General features: G+C 49.7%; 3 protein-coding genes across 15 annotated transcripts in view; 2 read left to right on the top strand and 1 right to left on the bottom strand.

Annotated features, from left to right (window-relative positions):
- The window catches only part of LOC122363301 (serine/threonine-protein kinase MRCK alpha-like), a 41177-nt gene extending 34632 nt beyond the window's left edge, over positions 1 to 6545 (top strand). For 3 of the 4 annotated variants that reach the window (XM_043332402.1, XM_043332404.1, XM_043332405.1), the window contains 6 exons: positions 31 to 179; positions 380 to 735; positions 2185 to 2291; positions 2895 to 3183; positions 3586 to 4117; positions 5977 to 6545. In XM_043332402.1, coding sequence (XP_043188337.1) covers positions 31 to 179; positions 380 to 735; positions 2185 to 2291; positions 2895 to 3183; positions 3586 to 4117; positions 5977 to 6087 — 1544 coding nt within the window. In that variant the 3' untranslated portion in view covers positions 6088 to 6545. The remainder of the gene's footprint in view (positions 1 to 30; positions 180 to 379; positions 736 to 2184; positions 2292 to 2894; positions 3184 to 3585; positions 4118 to 5976) is intronic. The other variant, XM_043332403.1, reaches the window with a different exon arrangement.
- Positions 6546 to 7240: 695 nt separating this feature from the next.
- LOC122363303 (2'-deoxynucleoside 5'-phosphate N-hydrolase 1-like) lies at positions 7241 to 12948 on the top strand. 5 transcript variants are annotated; one of them, XM_043332415.1, is made up of 4 exons: positions 7241 to 7321; positions 10961 to 11158; positions 11672 to 11805; positions 12623 to 12948. In XM_043332415.1, exons 2-4 carry the CDS (start codon positions 10962 to 10964, stop codon positions 12730 to 12732), a joined length of 441 nt encoding a protein of 146 aa, XP_043188350.1. In that variant the 5' UTR covers positions 7241 to 7321; position 10961; the 3' UTR covers positions 12733 to 12948. The 5 variants fall into 5 exon arrangements, with proteins under 5 accessions (XP_043188350.1, XP_043188349.1, XP_043188348.1 ...); XM_043332414.1 differs by having other exon boundaries at positions 7253 to 7276; XM_043332413.1 differs by lacking the exon at positions 7241 to 7321 and adding an exon at positions 7395 to 7662.
- A 721-nt stretch (positions 12949 to 13669) lies between these two features.
- On the bottom strand, positions 13670 to 25918 carry LOC122363302 (keratin-associated protein 10-1-like). 6 transcript variants are annotated; one of them, XM_043332406.1, is made up of 13 exons: positions 25748 to 25880; positions 22646 to 22789; positions 21349 to 21423; positions 20867 to 20941; positions 20139 to 20213; positions 19228 to 19302; positions 17005 to 17079; positions 16447 to 16521; positions 15888 to 15962; positions 15454 to 15528; positions 15114 to 15188; positions 14561 to 14722; positions 13670 to 14231 (listed from the first exon to the last, which is right to left on the bottom strand). In XM_043332406.1, the coding sequence occupies exons 2-13, from the start codon at positions 22764 to 22766 to the stop codon at positions 14146 to 14148; spliced, it is 1044 nt and encodes a 347-aa protein (XP_043188341.1). In that variant the 5' UTR covers positions 22767 to 22789; positions 25748 to 25880; the 3' UTR covers positions 13670 to 14145. The 6 variants fall into 6 exon arrangements, with proteins under 6 accessions (XP_043188341.1, XP_043188343.1, XP_043188344.1 ...); XM_043332408.1 differs by having other exon boundaries at positions 22646 to 22777; positions 25748 to 25850; XM_043332409.1 differs by lacking the exon at positions 19228 to 19302.
- Positions 25919 to 26790: the final 872 nt, after the last annotated feature.

The raw sequence follows: 26790 nt of genomic DNA, 5'->3' as shown, positions 1-26790 counted from the left end.
TGACCGGTCCCGGTGTCCCCCGTACGGCAGAGATTGCCCGCGTGGGCGACACCAAGAAGATCTGGCAGGTGGAGTACCTGGGCGACGAGCAGCTGATGGTGGTGCTGGCCGGCAAACAGCGCCAGCTGCGCCTGGTGCCCGTCCGCGCCCTGGACGCCGACGAGGTCGAGTGGACCAAGGTCCGTGGATAGGGGAGGCAGTGGTCAGGGAGGGCTGGACGGATGGGGTGGGTGGAATTGGGCTGTGGGGCTGGGCGTCGGGCTAGTTCTGTCGACAGGTTGATATGGTGTTCTGAACGCGAAGCTCGTTCGTGCGCTGCAGGTCTGACACCAAGGGCTGCCTGCATCACTTTATGGTACTGTCTGTATTTTTCTTGCAGGTGTCTGACACCAAGGGCTGCATCACGTTCGCCACGGGTCTGCTGAAGCCGGACGCGGGCCGGCAGGCGGCCTCCTACTGCCTCTGCGTGGCTGTGAAGCGACAGGTGATCATCTACGAGATCAACCGCAACAAGGGCCGCCACCGTCGTCTGCGCGAGATCCTGCTGCCGGCGCAGCCGCAGTCGGTGGACGTGCTGGGGGAGGGCCGGCTGGCGGTCGGCTTTCCGTCCGGCTTCACCATCTACAGCCTGACGGGCGACGCGCACCCGCAGTCGCTGGTCCACCCCGACAGCCAGACGCTCGAGTTCCTGGCGCACAACCCGGTGGACGCGCTCTGCTGCATCCAGCTGCCCAGGTACGGACGGCAGCCCGGCCGGCATAGCAAACAGTGGGAACGTAAGGCCAGAATGCTCTGATAGAGTCATGGGTGGCGTCGACGTTATAATACATACAGGGTGGGGCGAATCGTGCTCTAGCGATCTTCTATTCTGTTCATAGTGTGCATGTATCTGGAAAAGTTTTTAAGTTATTTTTTTGGCTAAACTTGTATCTACGGGGAGTCGGGGACCAGTGTTGTTTGTAGTTCCCTTCCCTCCGTGGGCTGTGTGTAGGGCGCCTGACCTCCCCGGGACTCATGTCTGGGGCGTCCATCTCCCCGGCACTGTGTATAATGCCCCTGTGGGCTGCGGCCGTTCCAGGGGCGAGTACCTGCTGGTGTTCTGTCTGTGTCTCTATATAGGACTGTGTATAACGCCCCTGCGGCCGTTCCAGGGGCGAGTACCTGCTGGTGTTCTGTCTGTGTCTCTGGGACTGTGTATAACGCCCCTGCGGCCGTTTCAGGGGCGAGTACCTGCTGCTGTTCTGTCTGTGTCTCTGGGACTGTGTATAACGCCCCTGCGGCCGTTCCAGGGGCGAGTACCTGCTGGTGTTCTGTCTGTCTGGGACTGTGTATAACGCCCCTGCGGCCGTTTCAGGGGCGAGTACCTGCTGGTGTTCTGTCTGTGTCTCTGGCACTGTTCATAACGCCCCTGCGGCCGTTCCAGGGGGAGTACCTGCTGGTGTTCTGTCTGTCTGGGACTGTGTATAACGCCCCTGCGGCCGTTCCAGGGGCGAGTACCTGCTGGTGTTCTGTCTGTGTCTCTGGGACTGTGTATAACGCCCCTGTGGCCGTTCCTGGGGCGAGTACCTGCTGGTGTTCTGTCTGTGTCTCTGGGACTGTGTATAACCGGCCCCTGCGGCCGTTCCAGGGGCGAGTACCTGCTGGTGTTCTGTCTGTGTCTCTGGGACTGTGTATAACGCCCCTGCGGCCGTTCCAGGGGCGAGTACCTGCTGGTGTTCTGTCTGTGTCTCTGTAGGACTGTGTATAACGCCCCTGCGGCCTTTCCAGGGGCGAGTACCTGCTGGTGTTCTGTCTGTGTCTCTGGGACTGTGTATAACGCCCCTGCGGCCGTTCCAGGGGCGAGTACCTGCTGGTGTTCTGTCTGTGTCTCTGGGACTGTGTATAACGCCCCAGCTGTGGCCGTTCCAGGGGCGAGTACCTGCTGGTGTTCTGTCTGTCTCTATAGCTCTTTTCATAACGCCCCTGCGGCCGTTCCAGGGGCGAGTACCTGCTGGTGTTCTGTCTGTGTCTCTATATAGGACTGTGTATAACGCCCCTGCGGCCGTTCCAGGGGCGAGTACCTGCTGGTGTTCTGTCTGTGTCTCTGGGACTGTGTATAACGCCCCTGCGGCCGTTCCAGGGGCGAGTACCTGCTGGTGTTCTGTCTGTCTGGGACTGTGTATAACGCCCCTGCGGCCGTTCCAGGGGCGAGTACCTGCTGGTGTTCTCCAGTCTGGCCGTGTACGTCGGCAAGGACGGCCGCAAGTCCCGCGAGCGCGAGATCCTCTTCCCGGCAGTGCCCGTGGCTGTCGGTACGTATCAGCGGGCGACTGCGGCCGGGCGGGGCGGCTGCAGGCTGCTGACGGCGGCAGGGCGGGTGGCCCCTACTGATCGCGGCTGGGTGGGGTGACTGGGTTGGGGCGATCAAAATGCTGATGGCAGCCGACCGGCGAACTGTGGGCTCAGGGGCCAGCTGCTCTGGTTCATGGCAGTGGGTGCTTCAGATATGTTCGGTGGGCTGAAGCCTGAAGTAATTCTACTCGATATCTAATGCTTGGCTCATAGGGCGTATAGATTTGAGGTAGACGCGCCTTTAGATCTTAACATTGTGGTAAAGGGATAGGTTCTCCATGGTTCCTACAAACACCCCTGTGTGTTCTATCCTGTGCAGCTTGTAGCCGCGAGGGCCAGTTGCTGAAGTACTCACTGACACGTGTATTCTGTGACCCGCAGCGTACAGCGAGGGCCAGCTGCTCCTATACACACTGACATGTAATGTGTTCTGTGACCCGCAGCGTACAGCGAGGGCCAGCTGCTCCTATACACACTGACACGTTGTGTGTTCTGTCCCGCAGCGTACAGCGAGGGCCAGCTGCTGGTGTACACACTGACATGTTGTGTGTTTTGTCCCACAGCGTACAGCGAGGGCCAGCTGCTGGTGTACAGCGACACGCAGCTGGACGTATTCGAGGCGAGCTCGGGCGACTGGGTGCAGACGCTGAACGTGCGCCGCGCCCGGCCGCTGGGCCGCTCGGGCCGGCTCAGTCTGGCGTTCGTCTCCGATCTGCCGCACGTCGTCTACCTGAGCCACATGCACCGGCAGCCGCAGCTCATCAACGTCGAGTCGAGCGGGCCCGGCCGGCCGGCCGGCCGCGTCAACCGGCGCCGCTTCTCCGTCCGCGAACACCCGCGCGCCGCCAGAACGTTAGTAGAACACGGGGATCTGACGGGGTGGGACGGGACGTGAGAGGCAGGGGTCTGAACGGGACATGGACATGGGGGACGGCGCGGAACGGAAAGGGATACATTGGATTGGTGCAGTACTATAAAGAAAAAAGTTTCTTGCTGGCGCCAGAAGTAATTCCAGTAACCATAATTAATCATTGGCTTCCGTCTGCTGTTAGGTATACTCTCTTGTCAACCTGCTAAGTGACCAAACTAGATGCCCGTCTACTTATGGTGTAGTCGGACTATTTGGGTCTCAACAGTGATCAGTCATGGAAATAATGCTATCATTCTTGTGCCGTGTTCCGTTCGTCTGTCGGTGGCTGCTGGTCGGTGCAGCATTGCCACCGGCCCGTCGTAACGCTCCTCCCCCGCCGGCAGCGGTGGCCACGGCACGGCCGACCGCGACCGGCGCAGCAAGATGATATCCCTGCCGTCCAACTTCAACCACGTGTCGCACATGGGGCCTGGCGACGGCATCCAGATCCAGCGGCTGATGGACCTGCCCACCACGCTGGAGACGGCCGACCAGGCGCCGGCGCCGGCCGCTCAGCCGCCGCCGGCCGCCGGCGCGCCGCCGCCGCAGCCGCAGCCGCAGGCCATCCAGCGTGTGCGGAGCATGTTCCAGCCGGCGGCGTCTGGCGGGAGGGGCGCCGATCCGCCGCGCCGCTCGGTCAGCCACACGCCGGGCCACCCGGCGCCGCCGCTGATCCAGCACCCGGCGCACCTGCACCAGCCCGGCGCCGGGCCGCAGATCTACCAGAACGTGCAGAACGGGCGCCGGCCGGCGCCGCTGGGCCCGCCGCCGGCGCCGCCCGGCTCGCGGGTGCGCTCTCCGGACGGCGCCAGCAGCGGCAGCGGCTCGCTGGCCGAACAGGTGCTCATGTCCGTGCAGCGGCACGACCGGACACAGGTGAGGCACCGCCCGGCGGCGGGGCGCACTGACGGGTCGGGTCGGCATACCCAACACCCGTACTAGTCCGTTGTGTGGAATGGCGGGTGAAATTGTTATGGATAAGTTACAATTTCCTGTTTTTTTTTCATATTCAAAGGGATTTCGGTTTGCTAGGAGGAGAATTTTTACGATGTAGCCAATAAGCAACGACATATGAACGACAACGACATGTCATTGTCGCCGTGTAACGGCTGTGTCATTTTGTCACCGTAAGGGTGTGTAACCGTATAGCGGGTGTGTCACCGTGTAACTGGTGTACTGTCGCCGTGTGTGACACTGTGTCACCGTATAAGGCGTGTTTCACCTTTTAAGGGATGTGTCACCGTATAGGTGCCAATGTGCCACCGTATAACTGATGTGCTACTGTCACTATTGAACCAGCTTGTCAGGCTGTGTTACCGTATAATTACGGATGTGTCACCAGTGTGGCCAAATTGGTGATGTTGCGGGGAAAGTCACCCCCAATGAAAAGTATGACATCCTCAGAAATTTCAAAATTACATCATCACAACTTTTTTGTTGTGAAAGCATACCTAGTGTAGGAATAAAGACTAAAAATGTTCCAATGTACGATTCGCATCGTCATACTCGTACTGTTGCAATGTTGTTTTTTTTACATCTTTGATGACAATATTTGATTTTTTTTTACTTTCCACCAGAGCTTGACGTCAGGTATAGTTTTTCCACATAACTTGTAAAAACTGCACCTAAAATGACACTGAAGACGAGTTTTTTTTTCAAATTAGTGACATCCTCGTACGACTTTTTTATACATCCTCCCCCAAACGCTAAACCAATTTGGCCACACTGTGTGTCACCGTGTAACAGATGTGTCGCTATATAACGATTTTGCCTCCGTAACAACAGGTCTGTTACCGTACATATAACTGGTTTGCCACTAACGGGTGTGAGTCAGTGTATCACCGTATCACGAATGTGTAACCGAATAACGGGTGTGTCACCGTATAACATAACCAGTATGTCAGACTGTGTCACCGTATAACATAACCAGTATGTCAGACTGTGTCACCGTATAACATAGCCAGTATGTTAGTCTGTCACCGTATAACAACCAGTATGTCAGACTGTGTCACCGTATGACATAACCGGTATGTCAGACTGTGTCACCGTATAACATAACCAGTATGTCAGACTGTGTCACAGTATGACATAACCGGTATGTCAGACTGGTTCACCGTATAACATAACCAGTATGTCAGACTGTGTCACCGTATAACATAACCAGTATGTCAGACTGTGTCACCGTATAACCATTAACCAGTGTGTCTGACTGTTACCGTATAACTGCTGTCAGACTGTGTCACCGCATAACTGCTGCTGTGTCAGACTGTTTCACCGTAAAACTGCTGTGTCAGACTGTTACCGTATAACTGCTGTGTCAGACTGTTACTGTATAACCAGTATGTCAGACTGTGTCACCGTATAACTGCTGTCACTGTATAACTGCTGTGTCAGACTGTGTCACTGTATACCTAACTGTTGTATCAGACTGTGTCACCGTATAACTGCTGTGTCAGACTGTGTCACTATAACCAGTGTGTCAGACTGTGTCACTGTATAGTCAGTGTGTCAGACTGTGTCACCGTATAACTGCTGTGTCAGACTGTTACTGTATAACTGCTGTCAGGCTGTGTCACCGTATAACTGCTGTGTCAGACTGTGTCACCGTATAACCAGTGTGTCAGACTGTGTCACCGTATAACCAGTGTGTCAGACTGTTACTGTATAACTGCTGTCAGGCTGTGTCACTGTATAACTGCTGTGTCACTGGGTGACGGGCGCGCCGTTGCCGGCAGGAGGGTCTGGACGACAGCCCGCGGCACAGCATCGCGTCCAACAACTCGAGTAACCTGAGCTCACCGCCGAGCCCGGCTCGGGACCGGGGCTCGTCCAGCTACGAGAGCTAGAGGCGGCCGCGCGCGTCTCCGTCTCCGTCTCCGTCTCCGTCTCCCTCCCCCGCAATATGCCGCGCCCGGCTGGCTCGGTTAGTCGCTTGTACAATCCTGGATAGGTGAATGAGCGGTGTGTGTGCGCGTGGGCCGCTCGGCCGGCGCGGGCTGGGGCGAGGGCGCTCCCCGCTGGCGGCCTCCGCTGTCGCTGCCGCTCTGCCGCTCTGCCGCTGCCGCTCCGCCGCTGGTCCGCTGATGTGGCGCACACGGCGGGCGCCGGCCGCATTACGTGTATTAGACCGTGTATATATGCCGACCTGTCTAGCGTTATTGACAATAATATAGGTATTTATTATGTATGTTGTTAATTTTACTCGCGAAACGAGCGTCGACTTTCAGAGATTCGTGATCGTTTTTGGACGAGAGATGGAAACGCGAAATACGGTCAATAAATACGACTTTGAATGCCTTTCTAACACGTTAGATTTCTTCGCTGGCAAGGACTTGTAGTAGTGCCTCGGATTGGTAAAACAAGATTCGTTGGCATGAATGGCGGATCGAAATCTCCGATTGATGACCCCTCAGCTGTGTGGAGTACAAAAATGAAACATGCTAGCGAGTAATTCTGGGTTTGACAAGTTTTATGGTTCTTAGTGGCGAGTGCCTCACTGCCTGTGCGATGGTCATACCTATTTAGAAGCTATTTTAATCTTATTCTGGCAGGGTGTTCGGAAAATCAGCAGTTCGGGGATACATCGTCCCTATACAGCCCTGGCATCGTCCTTTATCAACAGTTGGTCTGTGGGCTGGTCCTGAATCTTAAAGTATCCTGAAGAATCTTGGACTGGTCCAAGATTCTAATTTCTAACAGCTGATGGGCTGGTCAATGGTCCAGAAACGGCCATTGTAACAAAGGTTGTGACGTCACAAAGGGGTCAAAACAAGAGTATTTTCGGGAATGATGTTGTCATTATTGTTATTAAGTTGCTAATATTTTGCATGAATGCACATACAAGAGCTCCAATGAATCTTCAGTCTCGGCTCAGCGCCCTGCGCGTGTCGAGGCAATGTCGAGCGGGTCGGGCGTCGAATCAGGTCGATTTGCAGTGATTTGCAGAGCCGATTTGCAGTGGTTTTGGTGCCACCATCCATATACCGTGGCGCCACCTACACTGGGCGCCAGCGCGCCACGTGTTTGGAGGAGAGGGCAAGGGAGGGAGGGGGGATTTCCCAGTTCCATTATTTGTGTGCAGTGAGTATTTTTAGCAGTTATTGACTAATGCAATATTCACCTGGGTGACATATACTGACTTTATCTGTGTAGACGCATGATTTCAATTTGTGTCTCAAAGCGAAAGGCTTGCTGTATACGGGACCCATGGCATCAGCATCCATTTTGCCTCTACCAATTATTTCATGTCATATTTTTTATCAGTATATTTTCTAAATCAAAATATAATGACAGCCAGCTATGTGAAAGATTGGGGTGATCCCTTGGGGTCTGAATGAAATATGTTTCAATTTTATTACCACAAATCAGATGTATCATCACCATGTCCGTGATGCTGTAGCACTCAAGGTGGCAACCACTAGGTAATTGCTTGATGAAGCGAGTTGACCTCAGCTCACGGATCTGGGTCCTGGGTAGTGGGTAATCTATCTGTTGAGACCTTTTGAGATCTTGAAAGTTTGCTTCTTCTTTATGTTTGCTAGTAGTTTTTTTTAGATATTTCTCAACCCACCCGCATCCCACTTAGTACATTGCTAGCCAGGCCTTTGCTCAAAGTTGGCAGCGAAATGGGACCTTCCTGGTGCATGCCCATGCATCCACAGATAACGGTACACTGGTGCAGGCCTCTGGCCTAGTGTGCAGCAGAAGACTCCTTGGGTTGCCTGGGATCAAAAGCTGGCAGAGCTTAGGTCTGTTCCAGTGCCTCCAGTAGAAATTGTTGACTGGAGGCTCTACCAGAAGTTTAACTGGAGTCTCTGGAATGCAATCTGGAGATTTCTGGAGATTGGTGTCACAAATACCAAAAGGATGAAGATGGTTCACTCTTGAAAAACAAAATTTGTTTTTAATTTTAGTAAGAAAGATTTACAAAATTATAATAATGTAATTTTCTTTACATTCAGTTGGGGCATTCCACGATAGATCGACCAAAGCCGTACACCCTCATATTTTATTTTTTGCTTAAAATTGGTCTAATGGGTTGTGATGGGCGGGGAAGCCAGCTGTGCCAAGGATTTTTTTCTTCGAACAACGGTTTCCGAGATATAGCCTCAGGCAATTCCTGGAGGTCACGCTGCAACCCTATGTTTGGCGGCTTATAACTCAGAAACTATTGGTTTTCGATGGTAAAAACTTGATATGGTTTAACTCGCAATCAACCAACGAACGTTTTGGCTATCTCGGATTTTCGATTTTTGAAAATTTTGATCACGTGACATCTTGACCTTTTTTTTGAAGAGTGACCTTGATATTTTCCCACCTGAAAGTCGCAATTATGTCTGATGACGATTAAAGCCTTATCAATTGTCATTCATATGCGCAAATAAAAAAAGTGGCTATCGCCCTGCGTTGACCTCAGGTCAGGTCATTTTTATGACCTGTCCATTATTACGAGCGGGAGCGACGCGAGATCTCGAGAATAAAGCAAGATAGCGACAAGCGGTAAACGGTACAGGATTCACACGGATAAGATCTACAATTTTTACGGAGGTCATTTTCAGGTCAGGTCAAAGATGACGTCACAGGGGTAAAAAGGAAGTCAAAATAGTTTTGGCTGTACCTTTTGATCTAATAAAGAAAGAGACGTGGAACAGGCACCACTGTGTTTGCTTTCGCCTAGCGCCAGTTCGTTTTGAATTTCAATACCGATGACCTAAATCAGGTCAATTTCTTGACCATCCCATTATAAGTCAATTGGGGAAAAATCAGCTCCCTTATTTTTACACTAAAACGCGTCGGAATTGCCTAATATACCATGAGTGACTTCATATACGACTAACTTTGACTACCTTGAGACCTTTTTTGCTCTTGGTCAACTGTGACGTTGCTCTTGGGTCATGTGACGTCATTAAAGGTCACCAAATGTTTTTTGCACATAATTCCTTACAGGTTTGAGATACAGCCGCGCGGATAGGCTCATTGTGTTCAGCTCGTCAAGGCCCATCGAATGATATATATGATGACCTTAAGGTCACGTGACCTAAGGTCAACTTTTGACCTTGACCTTTTGAGGTCAACATACACATGTTTCGATGCGGATCGACGAGAGGATCACGATGGTGCTATTAGTTTGTTCCTAGCTGGGATACTTTGAAAGTTATTAGAGAAAAACTTCATATATATGTAGTGCCGCCATTTAGACTTTCTTTTTACCCTTGTGACGTCATCTTTGACCTGACCTGAAAATGACCTGGGTAAAAATTGTAGACCTTATCCATGTGTACTTTGTGCCGTTTACCACTTGTCGCTATCTTGCTTTGTTCTCGAGATCTCGCTGTCGCTCCCGCTCGTAATAATGGGAAGGTCATAAAAATGACCTGACCTGAGGTCAACGCAGGCCGAAAGCCACTTTTTTATTTGCGCATATGAATGACAATTGATAAGGCTTTAATCGTTATCAGACATAATTGCGACTTTCAGTTGGGAAATTATCAAGGTCACTCTTCGAAAAATAGGTCAAGATGTCACGTGATCAAAATTTTCAAAAATCGAAAATCCGAGATAGCCAAAACGTTTGTTGGTTGATTGCAAGTTGAACCATATAAAGTTTTTACCATAGAAAACCAATAGTTTCTGAGTTATAAGCCGCCAAACATAGGGTTGCAGTGTGACCTCCTGGAACTGCCCGAGGCTATATCTCGGAAACCGTTGTTCGAAGAAAAAAAACCTTGCCACAGCTGGGTTCCCCGCCCATCACAACCCATTGGACCAATTTTAAGCAAAAAATAAAATATGAGGGTGTAAATTTTATTTATTTTTGGTCGATCTATCGTGGAATGCCCCAGTTGGTAAAATTAACAGTCAAAAGCCCTTTGTTTACATTCGTAATTGTCACATGTGCGCCATAACTGTAGACCAGAGCCTCCAGAGAAATGTGGACCTCTCAACTCTCTGGAGGCTACTGGAGGTTTCTGGATCTTTGGGGAGAGCTTTCTGGAGCTTTCTGGAGGCGCTGGAACGCTCTGGAGAATTCTAGAGCTTTCTGGAGGCTTCTGGAGGCGCTGGAACAGGCCCATAGTTGGTCAGCCTGTGCAGCCTGTGCTGCTGGCAGGTCCTAAGCAGCTCAAGGGTGGTACCTTATTGGGAAATTACCATAGAGCCATGCCAATAAACTTGATAAACTGGTACTAATGGCATGCTGCTAGGTATCTGCTGATAAGTACTACCAGGTGCTACCACTACCTACTGCAGACTGCTTCAGTTTCAATAGAAGCTGAAGCAATAGTACATGTTGTCTTGTAGCTCATTTGGAGGAGGGTTGGGCTGGGCTGTTAATGGTGGGAACTGAGAGCCCTAGTTTGGGCTGCTCCAGTTGGTCATCTAATACAAGACTCCTGAGTACTCTTGAGGTGGAGAATGGTCTGCATTTGGTGGGAGCAGCTGCAGCCAGCTGAAGTCAGTTTAGTGGGACAGGCTTTGATGGAAATTATATATTTTGCATCAATTTGTCCTGTTGCCAGGTATTGCCTCATGGAGCATTAGGGATTGGGGCCTACTTCAAACATTTTATCTATTTTTGTTAGGTGCATAAAAATGGATCTGCCTTCCCACTTGGGTAGGATCATCTTATGTACACCTTATTACATATTTAAAACATAAAGATGCATAACAAATTACACTTCTCCAGTAGATGTCGTTTTCTTCCATGGATTCTGTTTGCAGGATGTCTCGCCAGATCTACTTTTGCGGCTCGATCCGCGGCGGCCGTCAGGACGTGGATCTGTACGGCCGGCTGGTGGCCGCGCTGCGCCGCTACGGCACCGTGCTCACAGAGTTTGTCGCAGACCCCAAAGTCACGGACATGGGCAGTAACGAGGGCACGGCCACCACAGACCGCGAGATCCACGACAGGGACGTCCGGTGAGATGGGGGACGGGGGGGGGAGGGAGGGAGAGATAACAGCGAACTGGTACCCAACGGAGGAGTGGCACACAACAATGGTGGTGTGACTTGTGAGTCTGAATTGAAATGCGATCAGATCGCACGGATTAGATAGCACGGACGAACGTCGGGAGGGTGTGAAAGGCAGCTGATATTGAAACGAGAGAGTGCGAGGGGAGAACTGATGGTAGCGCTGATTTGGGGTGAGCTGATTGTGACCCACAAGGTTTGGAGTTTCCTTCTCAGTTTAACAGGTTTTATAAGGTACTGAGCTTCTTGTGGCTCCGCTGACCCGTGACCGGCCTCTCGGCAGGCTGCTGTGACCCGTGACCCTGCCGTGTGACCCGTGACCCTGCCGTGTGACTCGTGACCTACCGTGTGCGGTGTGACCCGTGGTCCCACTGTGTGACCCTGCTCAGCTGTCTGACCCGTAGTCCTGTCGTGTGGTGTGCCCCGCTGTCCCACTGACCCGATGCCGGCCGCTGGCGGCAGGCTGCTGGAGGAGTGTGACACGATCGTGGCCGAGGTGACGCAGCCCTCGCTCGGAGTCGGGTACGAGATCGGCCGCGGGATCGCCATGGGCGGCCGGCGCGTACTCTGCCTGTACCGGCCTCAGCCGGACAAACGTGAGTCGCCCGACCGCCCGACCGCCGCGATGCAGCGCTGCCGTCTCGCCCGAGCGGAGTCACTATTTTGTCTTGGCTTATGTCTGTCGGTTTATGCACGTTATGTTATGTTGGTAAGGTCTTGACTTATGTCTAATTGGATCATGTCCAATGGTCATTCCAACTCATTGCTTTACTAAATTGACTGAAGGTTCGCTATGCGCACCGCACCCCATCCCCCCACCCCCACCTTCAATGAGTGTTGCACATCATAAGCAGTGTCGACTTTGGGACCAAGCAAAAGAGTTGTGTAGTGCATTATGGAATTATGCCGCTTGGCCTATCAACCGCAGTACGGGCACGGCAGTAATATAGTTTTTTTCAGTGAGCCGAAGGGCGAGTTATTTTGTTCAGGTGCTCTTTTTTGTCATCTTGTCCTTGGTTATGCTCCGCCTCTGGGCTATTGTGGGATGAGGTATCGGCGCATTTGGGGCACCACGTTCTTTCCAACCTCTTTATCCGCCTTAGATGTCTCCTAAACCAATGGAGCACACGCTCAGGTGACTAACGATCTGTTAGATAACGATGTTAGATAAACTTGTCACCAAAAATGTGATACACCTCTGTAATCCCTGTGTAAGTCCCGTCGGAATGCGGGGTGCCCCGGCGAGCCCGGCGTTCGCCCGTTTGCCGCGGCCGGCGCCTGTGTCGGGTTTACCGTTCGTTTCGCTGAGCGTGTCCAGCCCTGGACGGCCGGCGGTGACGGCCCGTCCCTCGTCCCCCCTGTCCAGCCCTGGACGGTGACGGCCGGCGGTGACGGCCCGCCCCCCGCCCGCAGGTCTCTCGGCAATGATCCGCGGCCTGCCGCCCTCCAAGGACATACAGGTGGTCGACTACTCGGCCGACAGCTTTGAGCAGGTGCTGTCCGACTTTTTCTCTGCCGCCTAGCACTGTGATGGGTGTCAGTCAGGTGGTGCTCTGATGGTGCTGCCGGTGAGCACCGGGAAACTCGACTGCCATTACGTGTGCAATCTCAGTGATTTGATGAGCATATTTCGGCCTCCGGTCGATGTTTTGCCCCTTGTTGAAAACGTACTCAGGTGCCCCTTTTTATGCGGGCATTGTGCTTCCTTATGTAAATGAAAATAAATTGGCGTTTTTGTATCTTTATCTTTTCCTCCCCTTGATTCTTAAATGTGATTTACATTTAACAATCAACATTATTTATCGCGTGATAGGGCTCAGCATCATAGGTGAATATCACATGAACCTATTGAAGTGCGTATCCTATCTGATATTCTTATTCTTATTTGCTTATTTTCTCATTTTTGCAAATTTTCTTCATGTTGTTTTGCTTATTTTCTAGTTTGCCTCCTTTCTTATTTTTGCTTTATTTTTCCTGAGTGATCGTTCTTAACGGAGTCTCGGCTCTCAGGAATGATATATGCAGAACAATGTCGTATAACCGGGGCCCAGACGTTAGCGATGACAAATTCCAACAGTCGCTGGCAGTGTTAACTGTGTCAGTGAAGGTCATGACGTACGATTTCTTACTCAGTCGTTAACTGGTATTTTGGGGTAGAAAGGTCCCAGCATGTGAGGTTGTATTAACTGTTGGGCATTTATCGCTTTTGAATGTTAACGTGTTCATTCACATTCTAATTTTCCTTAGTTTCCTTTTGAGGTATGACGCGAAACGCGCACTTTGCGTTGTGCCCGATGTGCGGTGTATTTATCGGTGTGGTTAGGGTTGTTTCTCCCTTCAAAAATTCGCACAAAAGCAAATTTACGCTTCGAGAAAGGAACCGTAAGTTAGATATAACGCAAAACCGATAAAGCATCGATGTGAGAATCCATTACCCGGCAAACTCATTATGATGGATTTATTTACACAGCCGTTTTCAAAAATGCTCGGTTTCTCTGTTCGTCAATGGCTTTATTGCGATATTTCATAAGCATTGCTCTGACATCGAATTGCTTGCATACGTCCTATTTGTATAAATATGTCATTTCGTCAAACGTACTTTGTTCCAACGCGTTAGTCGGTCGCACATGCAAAAGGTCAAATATGTACACAGGGGCCGAGGTCAAGCAAGCTAGCGAAACTGCTGAGATACCCATTCCACGGGTTAGAAATATTGGAACCGTCTCGAAATGGTCCTTTTTAACCTTGACCTCCTGTGCTTCTGCGTTTTGTACATGTAAAAACAGTCGGTTTTGAGTTGAGCACGAAAGTACAAGGAAGCGCGCTGCCGGGCTGCGGCGGCACGCGGTGAGGTCGGTTCCCGGACCCCCAGATGTGCGCGCAGGTCGGCCCGAGTCGCCCCTCAGATGTGCGCGCAGGTCGGCCCGGGTCGCCCCTCAGATGTGCGCGCAGGTCGGGCCCTCGGTGGTCAGCTCACAGACCGTGTTGGGCGGACAGTACTTGCCCGTGCAGGTGCCGCGCACTGTGGAGGAGGAGAGCCGTTAGACCGGTCGGCACGCTCGCTGCCACACTTCCCTGTGGTATTTTTTATACAGACTCGTGAAGGTTATACAAAGTGAAGGATCTAAATAAAAGACTAAGCTGGACTGAGCATAGCAACCTCTGACTGTTTGCCTTGGTTCTTTGACTTTGAAGATTTCAGGAAGTGAGGCCTCTTCGAATTGTATGTTTAACCCATTTATGGTGAGTTTTATTTTTCGATGAAGTCATCAATAAGCATTCATTGTTTGAAGAGATACGGCTGTGGCTAGCCTCTCCTGTTGGCCGCCACCCTCCGAGTGGTGTACTCACGTTCCCCCTTTCGGCAGAGCGCTCCGTCGGGCGTGTCGATACAGTTGAGTCCCGGCTCACACTCGCGCACCTCGCACGTGTTGGGCAGACAGATGGGCGAGCCCTGGCGAATGTAGCAGTTGGTGCCGCGACGGCAGAAGAAGCCCTCGCACGTCGGCACGTCTGTGTGTCGGAGAGAAACGGTCACAGTCACGCGTTGATGCGTTGTGACGGTATTGGTGCATAGAAATTCATGCCAGTGTGATGGTTCTCTGAGTTAGATGGTATATATTGCCATTGCATCAGATGGTATTCCTAGCACATAGGGAGCACGGCTCGTAAGTGGGAATGCGTTGTAACAAGCTTATTTGAAAACGTTGGCTCGAATGTTTGAATAGATGGATTGACGAACCGTAGACCATGCAAAGCAGAGTCCTGACCCCTACCGTCCGATCGCGCATTTTCGGGTAACGGGAGACTAGGATGCCAAAGCTAAGTGTGTTCTTCAAAGCAGGACATTTCATTACAATGGCCGAGGCCCGAACGTGCCGGCTGCTCACAGAGCGCCGCTCACCTGGCACGCAGTCGGGCCCGTCGGGCAGGTCATCACACCTCTCCCCAGCCGCACACCGGATGTCCACGCAGGTCACTGAAACACGCCACTGTAAGTCACACAATCCCCTACAGCTCATCACGTGATCACGCACCAGTGCGACACTGTAGCTCAGCACTCAACAGCGTCCCTTACAGCTTATCACGTGGTCACGCACCAGTGCGCCACTGTAAGTCAGCACTCAACAGCGTCCCTTACAGCTGATCACGTGACGATGCACCAGCGCCCCAGGCCCCAGGGTCGTGCTGTAACTTTTTGACAAGCATCCCATGTCTCACGCCAGCCGGCGTTCGTAGCTTACCGGGTCTGCAGCGGGGCTGGCCGTCGAGGATCTCGCACTTCTCGTACGGCGCACACTCAATGTCTTCACAAGTCTCTGAAACACGACAGCGTGTGAGCAACGCACTTTGTATGTTTTGGTTCAACGCAAACCACTCACTTGTTATGCCAAGACAAAAGTAGAATGAAACTGTGCCTCGGCATTCGATCGGATTGCTCAGTGAATTTTCAGCACGCAGTGATGGAGTTGGCTACTTTTTCATCAGATATCACGCGTGGCTACTCGCGCAGGCGGATGTCCAGCGTTACTTAGCGCAGCACACGGGCCTCCCACTGCTCCATTTGGTCGAACGCTAAAAAAAATACTTATCTCCATTTCATTAGGCCTGCTTGTTGAAATTGAAAGCACAGATGGTAACAAGAAGGTCGCAACCCTGTCACGTTTCGCCGACTTACTGGGTCGGCATCTGCCTCCGTCCGGAGTGTCGTCACAGAGCTCGTAGGGCTTGCAGACCAGCTCCTTGCACGTCTCTGAAACATGACAGAGGTCACAACACTGCTCGGCCGTTATGTCCGATACTCCGGTTTCCCAGAGGAATGACTGGTCGTACCAGGTCGTCCTATTGGTGCGTTATGCAGCTTACAAAGCGATCGCATTTATCAACGGTGCACTGTTTGCTACAGGAACGCCCTATCTGTACACTGCGGGGTCCTGTTTATCGGTGGCGTGTTAGGCCTCTGGCCTTAGTTGTTTGAAGTTTTCGGCTAAGAGAGCATTCCAGTCCTTCAATTTTATAGTAGGTTTACTTTTCATTTCTACCAAATTTCCATCAAATCTTATGATCTCTGTGATCCTCTATCAGAACATCTCGAGTGAAGTGTCTCATCTCCATATCTCGCCGAACAGTTATTCAGTCGACACGAAACTAACAACCACGTGTCAAAAATACACCCTCACGTGAGTTGCGGTGGTCAGCGGGGCACCCTAGTTTATCATCTGAAATTGCTAGCTTACTTGGTCTGCATTTCGGCTCTCCGTAGCTCTCGTCGCATACTTCATTGGGCAGGCAGGTGATGTCGTCACATGTCTCTGAAATGACCGACAGCACACAGTGAGAGGCGGAAAACGTCTCTGAATTGGCCGACAACTCGCTGTGAGTGGTGAAACACCTACAGTGCGAGTGGGACAGGCCCACAGTGTCAGTGGGACAACACCCACAGTGTTAGTGGGACAGTGCCCACAGTGTGAGTGTGGCAGTGCCCGCCCCACAATATCAGTGGGACAATGCCCACAGTGTCAGTGGGACAGTGCCCACAGTGTGAGTGTGGCAGTGCCCGCCTCACAGTGTAAGTGGGACAACACCCACAGGTTGAGTGGGACAGCACACAGTTGCGGGCGGAGCGGAACAATCTAGCCTCAGCCCACTGAACTCGCGTCAGACCACTGTCTGAGTGAGCCCTGTGAATCTCACAGCCATCCACAGCAACGCGAGACATCGCTGCACTGATGTGTGCAGTGCCAAACAGAAGCAGATTAAGTGTACCAGAACAGTCAACAGAAGTGGCGACTTACTGGGCCGGCATCTGCCTCCCTGCGGTGTATCGTCACAGAGCTCGTTGGGCGCACACACTATCTCCTTGCACGTCTCTGGAACACAGAAGGCAACACGTGTCAGACTTGTGTCGCCATAACAGCGGAAGTCAAAGCTCGAGGACAAGGTCTAGTGAATAGGGTAAGGTCGGGTAAAATGTGCCTGAGAACAACTGTATAGTGCATGAAAGTGTAAATTAATGAGATTTTATATGAGTCTTCAACTCAATGTTTTCTTAACATTTTGTTTTGCCTCTTAAACTGTAACAATAATACAATTTCGCTGACCCCCATGAACCCGATAACGCTGTTATGCGGTGTGACCTGGCTCAAACCCATATACGCCCATTCAGCTCTCCATGTCTGAATACCTATCACCTACCATTTCATTTATAACTGTCAATGCTAGGTGCACGTATATCGTATACTGAATTATTATTAGTCTTTTCATTTTTTTTTCTGCTTGCCTTGTACTTGTCTTATTATGTATATCTGTTTTGCCGCTGTCTTCCTCGGATTTGTTTTGACTGTAAACTGTAGGTAATGTGCATCCAACAGCTGGCGTTACCAGACACATCGTCTCTTTTAGAAGCGCAATGGTGAGGCGTGGTGCATTTGCCAGAGAGTCGAGTATGGGGAACGGTGTGCTTCAAAATAACGTCACTGCACGGTTGCGGTCATCCGGTCCTTAGTGAGGAATGTCTTTAATCTTCCCTTTAAAGGGACTATCCCACCTTTAACATGGGGTTTGAGTTGAGATAGCCAAGTTTGAGGCGAGGTTCAGAAACCACTATCTATCTAGGTTGCAACCCCCACGGCCTCTTGGTGTTGAAGAAATTCGTTCCCTTCATTTGAAAATGGGCCTTGTACAAGGCCCTATCTTCAACATGGAGCGACCGTTAGTGTGACGTCACCTCGTTTAGTCATTCTGATTTAAATGGGTTTGTTCGTTGAAAAATCGCTTAAAACTTGGTCTGAACTTTGTTGTGGTGCCTACAGAGTAAAAAGAATCAGCTTTAAGACAGTAATGTGGCCTGGGGAAGGAGGTAATTTTGGGCTGTGACGTCACATATTTGAAAGTTTGTGTTTGGAATATAGGAAGCCTAAGATGTTTAATGGAAAATAAATGCCAGAACCGTGTTCCTGGTCATCCAATCTATAAAGTCGGGCACAATTTAACTGGTTTTAACAACATTTTAGAAGGTGGGATAGTCCCTTTAATAACCCCACCGCGTTGGGTCGTTGACTTGGAATGTGATCCGACCTTGGACAATGGAATCTATCCGCAGGCGATTTCCAGGAATATGCGTGAGCTGGTTTCGCCAGCTTCTCACTGCTAAACGCTAAGTAATCTGGCGGCTCAGCTGTTCTTATACCGTGTAATAGATGCTAATCTGCTACACTGGGATACGCTGAATAAGAGGTTTCTACATATGTGGCACTAGGGCTTGGCCAAACGCATACCTACTTCTCCTCCATGATGTCACCAGCTGTGTAAATGAATAGGTAAGTAACTCTTGCAAGCTGCAGCTTCAACTTATATTATTGTGTGCGTCTAATTATCGTCTGAAGTCGTCGTCGCGTGTCTAAGCATACGAGGACCTCTCGCTCTCACTCTGTGAGGGAACCTGCTGAAATCAGTACCACGTTTTGCCACCGGTCCGAGCGGAACTCGATTGGAGGCGGACACGGTCGATAGTTCTTCACCTCTGTTGACTTTGTTCATTTGTTTGACTCTTTGCAATTGAAGTTCAGATTCAATTTAATGCAAGGTCGTCTTTGCAAATTTATTGAAAATGCTCGTTGAACAGTGCTAAATAAGCGAACCCTTCCAAAAGTGCTAGACGTTTTTATACTTGTTTGCGCAATCCTTTCAAATGAATGATTTGTTTCACACGGTATTCGCTTGAGATGACACTGCAGAGTGCAGATGTCGAGAATAGCATGCTCGGCGCTCAGCGACATATATCTACCGAAATGGCTTTTCCCTCGACTTAAATCTACTTTTATTGGTAATGTCATATAGGGTAAAGATAAACAACCCTAGATTTTCTGGGTCTAGAAATGTCAAGCGTAAATTTTGTCGCAAAAGATTAAAGGTGACTGACGACTGTATGACTCAATTTATTTTGATGCATGAAAGCCCATATACCTAATTAGTTAGATAGCATGCCGTCTTCAAAGAGTAAACGGCAGGTAACTTACTCGGTCTGCATTCCGGCTGTCCGTAGTTGAGTTCACAGACCTCCTTTGGCAAACAAGTGATGTCTTCGCATGTCTCTAAAACAAACACGTGTCCGGCCTTCAGTTTCAGCCCAGGCAATGCCGATGTGCTTACGTCGGGCGGCTTTAAATTAGCACGACGTTAAAGGGACCCTCCCACCTTAACATTAGTTTTGAGTTGAGATAGCCAAGTTTGCGGCCAGGCTCAGAAACCACCATTTATCCTGGTCGCAACCCCCGCAGCTTTATGGTGTTCAAGAAATTTCTTCCCTTTACTTGCAGGGTGGGACCAGCGTGGTCCCTATCTCTTAACCATTACGGGAGTCTGATGACGTCATCAGGCTTTCGAACGTCCGTTAAATGTTTGACTAAAACGTTTTGTAGCACGCGGTGGTATATGCTGCTTTGCGCGCAACAAATGCCGCACTTTCAAATAAAGTCGCTAGGAACAGCGGAGATCCCAAAAAGTAAACAAAAGTAAAAGTCTAATATCTTGAAAACCGGTGAATATTTTTCGATGAAATTTGGTAGATATTCGTTTTTGCTCTTTCTGAACCGAGCGACATCACTTTCATGTCAATTCATTAACTTTTTTGAAGGTGGGAGGGTCCCTTTAAAGCAATATGTGGCGATGCAAATGAATCATAAAATGAGTCCTGACTCGTTCAGTGTTCGCACCGGGGTGGACTGCGCTTTAGTTTTCATAGATGTATATCAGTGAAGGCAAAACATTAGACTTTTCAAAAGATGCATGTTATCCTACAGTTAAAACCGTCGCCTTCGTCGCTTCGTGGTCGTGACCTTACTCAACCATTGCAAGTTCAAGTATGGAAGCATTGGATATCAACGATATGTTACAAAAGGCTGCAAGGAACGAATGTAATGCAACTTACTGGGCCGACATTTTCCTCCCTGCGGTGTATCGTCACAGAGCTCGTTGGGCGCACACATTATCTCCTTGCACGTCTCTGCGGCAGAGAAAACGTGCGTTGTGCTCATATTATCGCGCTGGTGCGCTGCGTTGTCATCGCAGTAAATGAGCTGATATGTGTTTGCTTTCTGAACGTGGCCTTTCAGTATGTCAAGGTACCGTTTTATGACCTCTGATTGAATCGTTTGTCAGAGATTTCGTCTAACTTTTTGTCGAAGAATAACTGTTCAGAGCTCTCGACCGTTTTGGATGCTATTTTAGCTCACCGGCTTTGGCATCTTTGTTCATAACATGTGACATTTGTTTATTGCTGATAACATTTTTTACCGGACCGGACCGACATATTGATTGTCAATTGCTTTCATAAGGATCATGCGACTTAAGGTTTTACCTTTACGGTTGACATTTGTGTTTGATGAAGTTTCTGAATAACACGAATAGATTCATAAAATAAGATTCAATGAGTACTTACCGTAAATAAAATCCACCAGAAGCAAACTTTTTTGGATTTTTAAAATGTTGGCACAGAGATCAACCTATGAGTGAAAGGAAGGGGTACGAAATCGACTAAAAATGTTCATTCATTTTCTATTAAATAGGTACCTACCTATCAATTACGATAAATTTTAACTATTAAAATGTCTTCCATCATGAATGACACGGTGTTACTGAGGGAGGTCAAATTCTTACTTGGCCTGCAGATGGGCCCGTCCGGTGTGTCTTCACACACCTCATTGGGGCCGCACGTGATGTCGGCGCAGGTCTCTGCAACACGGGAGTGTCACGAGTCAAGGAGGCTGTCTTGTGCCGTGAGTTACGCAGTTGGTTTTACTTGCATAAGTTCTACCAACAGCCGAGAAACGAGGTATTGGTCTAAAAAAGGTAGTAACGATCGTTAAGATGTTCATAGGACATAATATGCCTTTGAAGAAAAAACTGTGAAAACGCAGTGTTATAAGGGTGAACTCATGTAATATTTTTGCACATGACCCTTGACATTTTTCAACGCTGATACGCGTTTTTCAACGCTGACTGTGGGGAACAAAGCACTACTCAGCAAAGTTTGCTGTAAGTGAAGAGACATTGACCTGGCACGGTACCATTTGGGATTGATGGGTAGGCAGATGCGACTGTCATTCTGTCGACAGTGGTTAATGCTGTAGAGAACTTACTCGGAATACACACTTCACAGCGGCACTGGCGAACCTCACAGCGCTGCTTGGCCGCGCACGAATTGCTGACGCATGCTGCAAAGAAAGCACATGATGTCCTTATTAAAGTAATGAGCGACGGTGCAATAGGTGAAACTAGTTTGTGACAACGATGGTAGCTTTTAAGAAAAGTAGCTTCGTGTTTTTTTATTTTGTGATTTCATCAAGATTGAGCTCAATTTTCACACTAACCTTACGTGTAAGAATTTGACGAGGGGAAACCATACTTTGTTAAAGAGCTTGCTTTCAATTCTCTTGCAATTCTGGCGTTATGATGGCCACTTGTTCACCAGTTTGGTACCTATCCTTACTCTCAGAGACACGGCATGTTCACATGAGACAAGGCACTGTCCCTAGTTCTGTGCATTCACCGGCGGGGTCCCCTCTGTTTGATATACTCACTGTCGTCTGTCTGGGGTCCCTCTGTGACCAGTTTGATACACTCGCTGTCTGGGGGTCCCTCTGTGACCAGTTTGATACACGGGGTCCCTCTGTGACCAGTTTGATACACGGGGTCCCTCTGTGACCAGTTTGATACACTCACTGTCTGGGGGTTCCCTCTGTGACCATGAGTTGTATACACTCACTGTCTGGGGTCCCTCTGTGACCAGTTTGATACACTCGCTGTCTGGGGGTCCCTCTGTGACCAGTTTGATACACGGGGTCCCTCTGTGACCAGTTTGATACACTCACTGTCTGGGGGTCCCTCTGTGACCAGTGTGATACACTCACTGTCTGGGGGTTCCCTCTGTGACCATGAGTTGTATATACTCACTGTCTGGGGTCCCTCTGTGACCAGTTTGATACTCTCACTGTCGGGGGGTCCCTCTGTGACCAGTTTTATAGATACACTCACTGTCTGGGGGTTCCTCTGTGACCAGTTTGATACACTCACTGTCTGGGGGTCCCTCTGTGACCAGTTTGATACACTCACTGTCGGGGGGTCCCTCTGTGACCAGTTTTATAGATACACTCACTGTCTGGGGGTCCCTCTGTGACCAGTTTGATGCACTCACTGTCGGGGTCCCTCTGTGACCAGTTTTATGGATACACTCACTGTCTGGGGGTCCCTCTGTGACCAGTTTTATACACTCACTGTCGGGGATCCCTCTGTGACCAGTTTTATGGATACACTCACTGTCTGGGGGTCCCTCTGTGACCAGTTTTATACACTCACTGTCGGGGGTCCCTCTGTGACCAGTTTTATGGATACACTCACTGTCTGGGGGTCCCTCTGTGACCAGTTTTATACACTCACTGTCTGGGGGTCCCTCTGTGACCAGTTTGATGAAGGCCGCCTGTGTGCTGCCCGCCGCCGTGTCGTAGTGGTGGTTGGGGAGCGCCGTGCAGGCGGTGACCAGCAGCAGCAGCAGGTACATGGCTGCAGTCTCTGAGGATGACACTGGAGCGGTGCCGGTCAGCCACACCAGTTAAAGGGACTATCCCACCTTTAACATGGGGTTTGAGTTGAGATAGCCAAGTTTGCGGCGAGGTTCAGAAACCACTATCTATCTAGGTTGCAACCCCCGCGGCCTCTTGGTGTTGAAGAAATTCGTTCCCTTCATTTGAAAATGGGCCTTGTACTACAAGGCCCTATCTTCAACATGGAGCGACTGTTAGTGTGACGTCACCTGGTTTAGTCATTCTGATTTGAATGGGTTTGTTCGTTGAAAAATCGCTTAAAACTTGGGCTAAACTTTGTTGTGGTGCCTACAGAGTAAAAAGAATCAGCTTTATGACAGTAATGTGGCCTGGGGAAGGAGGTAATTTTGGGCTGTGATGTCACATATTTGAAGGTTTGTGTTTGGAATATGGGAAGCCTAAGATGTTTAATGAAAAATAAATGCCAGAACCGTGTTCCTGGTCATCCAATCTATAAAGTCGGGCACAATTTAACTGGTTTTAACAACATTTTAGAAGGTGGGATAGTCCCTTTAACCCGGCAGGTGCTGCAGGGTAGTTTACCACACACCAATGGCTGGCGGGGGAGGGCACAGCCGATAACTCGAGAATCAATGGGCACAGCGAAATGGGAGAGGCGGCAAACAAAAGAATGCAACAAGACGCTTCTGATGAGTGCTCTAAAGGTGAAATTCGGGGTAACAGGTCGGGTCAAGGTCAGGTCAAACACCTGAAATTTAAGTGTCGGTCAGGGCTAAGGTCAAGTCAATCAGACAGCAACATACCCCGAAAATCAAAGCTGGCATTGCATTTGCCGCCTGCTGGCAGTTTTATGGGTAGCTTTAGACGTTGAGCTCGATAGCGTCGTCCATTTTATCATGCCACTTGTTCGTTTGTGGCCATTTGATATTACACTGCATTAGAAGACCGCATGTGACTGTGACCGCATTTTTGTATCTAATCTGTGATTTTATATGATTTTTACGTATGCCGTTTTTGGTGGAAAGCTCAGAAATCATGACGTCACTAAAATCTCGACATTTAAAAAATAACCGATTTAGTTAATTTTGTTACAAAATAGATGCTTCAACCAATTTCCTACAAAGCTATAGTGATGCGGAAAAAGTAGGGGCAACACAACACCTACTTACACCCCCCTCCCCTCCAGCAAGTTAAGAGCGAATGGCGCTGCGGCTGAAATGTTATCATGACTCACAGCCGGTGCGTCAGTTTAGGCGTATAACAGCATTGAGTTGGCACCAGTGTTGGCCGATTGGTGAAAATTCTGAAAATCGCGGGAAAATTGTGATATTTTGCCTTTGGTGACCTCCATTGACCTAAACAATGACCTCAGAGGCCATTATTATAAATCGAAATGATCGAAGAATGATCGCAGTAATACTGAAAGATCGTATAGCGAGCGCTTTATTGCTTTTGTCGGGTCTTCCTAGCTTTCTTACTTTCCGAGATAACCAGGTGTGACCAAATACCACGCCGAAGTTGGTTAAGAGGCCCACCACGCAGGAAAGGATCTACGATTCTGCTGTATTATCCCAAGTAACTCAGCTTTCATCTACGCTTCATTGTGGTTTATATATGAAAGCACGAGGAGACGATTCGTGTAACGCTGGTTCGGGGTCAGACGCCTCAACGTTCGCTTCTTAGATACATTACCTATGCATCATCCTTTCAAACACCTTGATTAACCCACGCCCCATAGGGCTATTGCCGGCCCCTGCCACCGTTGGGGGGAGGGGAGGGCTGAATCGCCCCCCCCCCCCCCCGCCAAGATCTCGGAAAGTCACCGGCCGATTTTCAAAATTCAAACGGCGTTAAATAGCCCTACCATGGGAATATCCTGTGGCCAAATTTCATCGACCTAGGTTCAACTTATGACGTCACAAATCAGCTCAAAGGCCGCATTTCGGACTGTTTACAGGCCTAAGAAATATGTTATAACACCGAGTAAAAGGCATGTTATCGAAAATCATCGATAGAACATTGTTTTTCTAATACATATTTGGCTTAATTAGGTCACTGATACCAAGTAAGGTCACAGGTTAGGGCACTAAGGGTTACAATATGAGCCCAACTATATTAGGGTCATGCGATGCGTGTTTTTATGGTCAATTTTACATTTCAAGTTCAATGATGTGGGTCAAGTTGCCGTTGGGGCCAGTTACGGTTTCGTTCTGGTGGAGGTCAGGTCAGGTCAAGGTCAGGTAAAAATGTCAGATTTCAAACTTGATATTGTTGCATAAAAATGGACATTGATTTGATGCAGCTCGTCACGGGGAATCCAATGCAGGTCTTAGTTTTACGCTACGTGGTCTAGAACGGCTTTGAAAAATGAGCTTAGAAATTTGACGTCATTTAATTTTGAGCTTTTTTGGTATAGGTAAATGCCAAAAATGGAGCTATTGATATCAAATTTGGTATGTTGATGGATAGTATAACATATTACATTATAGCATGTGCTCTCTATTATACCTACATGTATCGTTTTTTTACGTTTTCAAAAAAGGCATTTTGTGGGTATTATAACAAAAAAGACGGTTTCGATTTTGAGGGGTCAAACCCAAAAATTTTCAAACAGCCGAGATAGCACTTTTATAGCACTGTTAATTTTACAACTTTCTGTGTAGACATTTTTCGCTATGTTCAAAACTGTAGGCGTGACAACTCCTCCCACAAAACCTTTTTTTGTCGAAAATGGTAGAACATGACGTCATTCTTGCGTCATTTTTTTGGCCAACCTGGCATAGCCTTTTGACAAATTTCTGGCGGCAGGGTGTAAAATTTATGCCTGGAGGGGTCCTGAAAGTCTTGTGACGATATCTCCTATACTTTAGGAGATATCGACAGGAAAGGAGAGGGGGCGTTTCGCCTTCCTCCTGCGGGGCGCGGGATTGGGCTCCAGCAGGTAGGCATCCTTCTTACCGAAGCAGGGTCATCTCACCGGTTTGTGTGCTGTTTGATCAGCGGACGCCGATTCCTGTGCGAGTCTGTCGGAATATCTGGACAATGCGCGTCCTGGCCCTGCACTGTTGCACCTTGCGTCGCCGGCATACAGCCGTACTGGCGGGCCGGACCGCTTATATAGCCGGTCGAGGTGCGCGGTACGGGGAGTGTTTCCGCCCGGCCCCATGGCAGCGGCGGCGGCGGCGGCGCGCCGTCCGACCCTGACGTCACCGGCGCGAGAGGGTGGCGGTGGCGCCGAGCAGGATGCGCCGCCGGCGCGCGCTGACCGCTCCATCGGGCGGACACCGAGGGCCATTGGTGCCGCCGGCCGGTCGACAGACCGATGTGCCGGCTGAGATACGGCCATCCTGCTCGGTATGTCTCTCCGCAGGGGAAGGTGGTGGCTTCCAATTACCCGGTCGTAAGGGATTCGCTGCCGGATCATTAAACCGAGCTAGTTAAGGTGAAGCCGCTTCTGCTGGTATCGTGTCCTCTCAGGAATGGTTAGCATCCCCTTAGATTGCAATTTAAATTCCCATCCGTGCAGCTTTGGTCAGATTTGCATGGTAACTTGCTGATTACAATCATCAACCCGGCCGGGCCCGGGGGGTAATCCCAACCACCGCAGCCCGGGAGGCGGGAGGGGCGTTTTTCACCCCCCCCCCCCGTCTAACTCCGTAAATAAGGAAGCTACGGAAACAAAAGCGGTAAGCGAAAGGTATCTACGGGCCGATTATAAAGCACCTAAAATTTTTAACAGATCGATTTTCAAGGTCAGAGGTCAAGGTCAGAGGCAAAAACCGGCAAAAGTGTAGTGATCTCAAAGAAAGCGTTCTAGAGGAGGGCAGGATGCCTGAAACCGGGTAAAAATGGATATCAAACGAAAAAAGAGAATCGGAGGATTTCGAAAATGTGCTCCAAATCAAAGGTCAAGTTCAAGGTCATGCTTAAATTGACGTTTAACTTTTCACTTTTTCGAACGTCTTGCGTACTACATTCCAAGATGTTTTGAAATGTTTTGAGTCCCTACTTGTGGTTTTA

This window comes from Amphibalanus amphitrite, unplaced genomic scaffold (assembly GCF_019059575.1).
Source record: "Amphibalanus amphitrite isolate SeventyFive unplaced genomic scaffold, NRLGWU_Aamphi_draft 000614F_arrow, whole genome shotgun sequence".
NCBI lineage: Eukaryota > Metazoa > Arthropoda > Thecostraca > Balanomorpha > Balanidae > Amphibalanus > Amphibalanus amphitrite.
This window is presented reverse-complemented; position numbering and strand designations above follow the sequence as displayed.

What these genes read in the sequence shown, in the direction of transcription:
- LOC122363303 (XM_043332413.1), top strand. Translation starts at nt 7,610, where the DNA reads ATGTATCATCACCATGTCCGTGATGCTGTAGCACTCAAGGTGGCAACC. An exon ending in CTCAAGGTGGCAACCACTAG is followed by an intron (nt 7,663 to 10,960) that starts GTAATTGCTTGA and finishes TTCTGTTTGCAG; the next exon opens with GATGTCTCGCCAGATCTACT. An exon ending in ATCCACGACAGGGACGTCCG is followed by an intron (nt 11,159 to 11,671) that starts GTGAGATGGGGG and finishes CGCTGGCGGCAG; the next exon opens with GCTGCTGGAGGAGTGTGACA.
- LOC122363302 (XM_043332406.1), bottom strand. Translation starts at nt 22,766, where the DNA reads ATGTACCTGCTGCTGCTGCTGGTCACCGCCTGCACGGCGCTCCCCAAC. An exon ending in CACAGAGGGACCCCCAGACA is followed by an intron (nt 21,424 to 22,645) that starts GTGAGTGTATAA and finishes CTTTCTTTGCAG; the next exon opens with CATGCGTCAGCAATTCGTGC. An exon ending in CTGTGAAGTGTGTATTCCGA is followed by an intron (nt 20,942 to 21,348) that starts GTAAGTTCTCTA and finishes CCCGTGTTGCAG; the next exon opens with AGACCTGCGCCGACATCACG.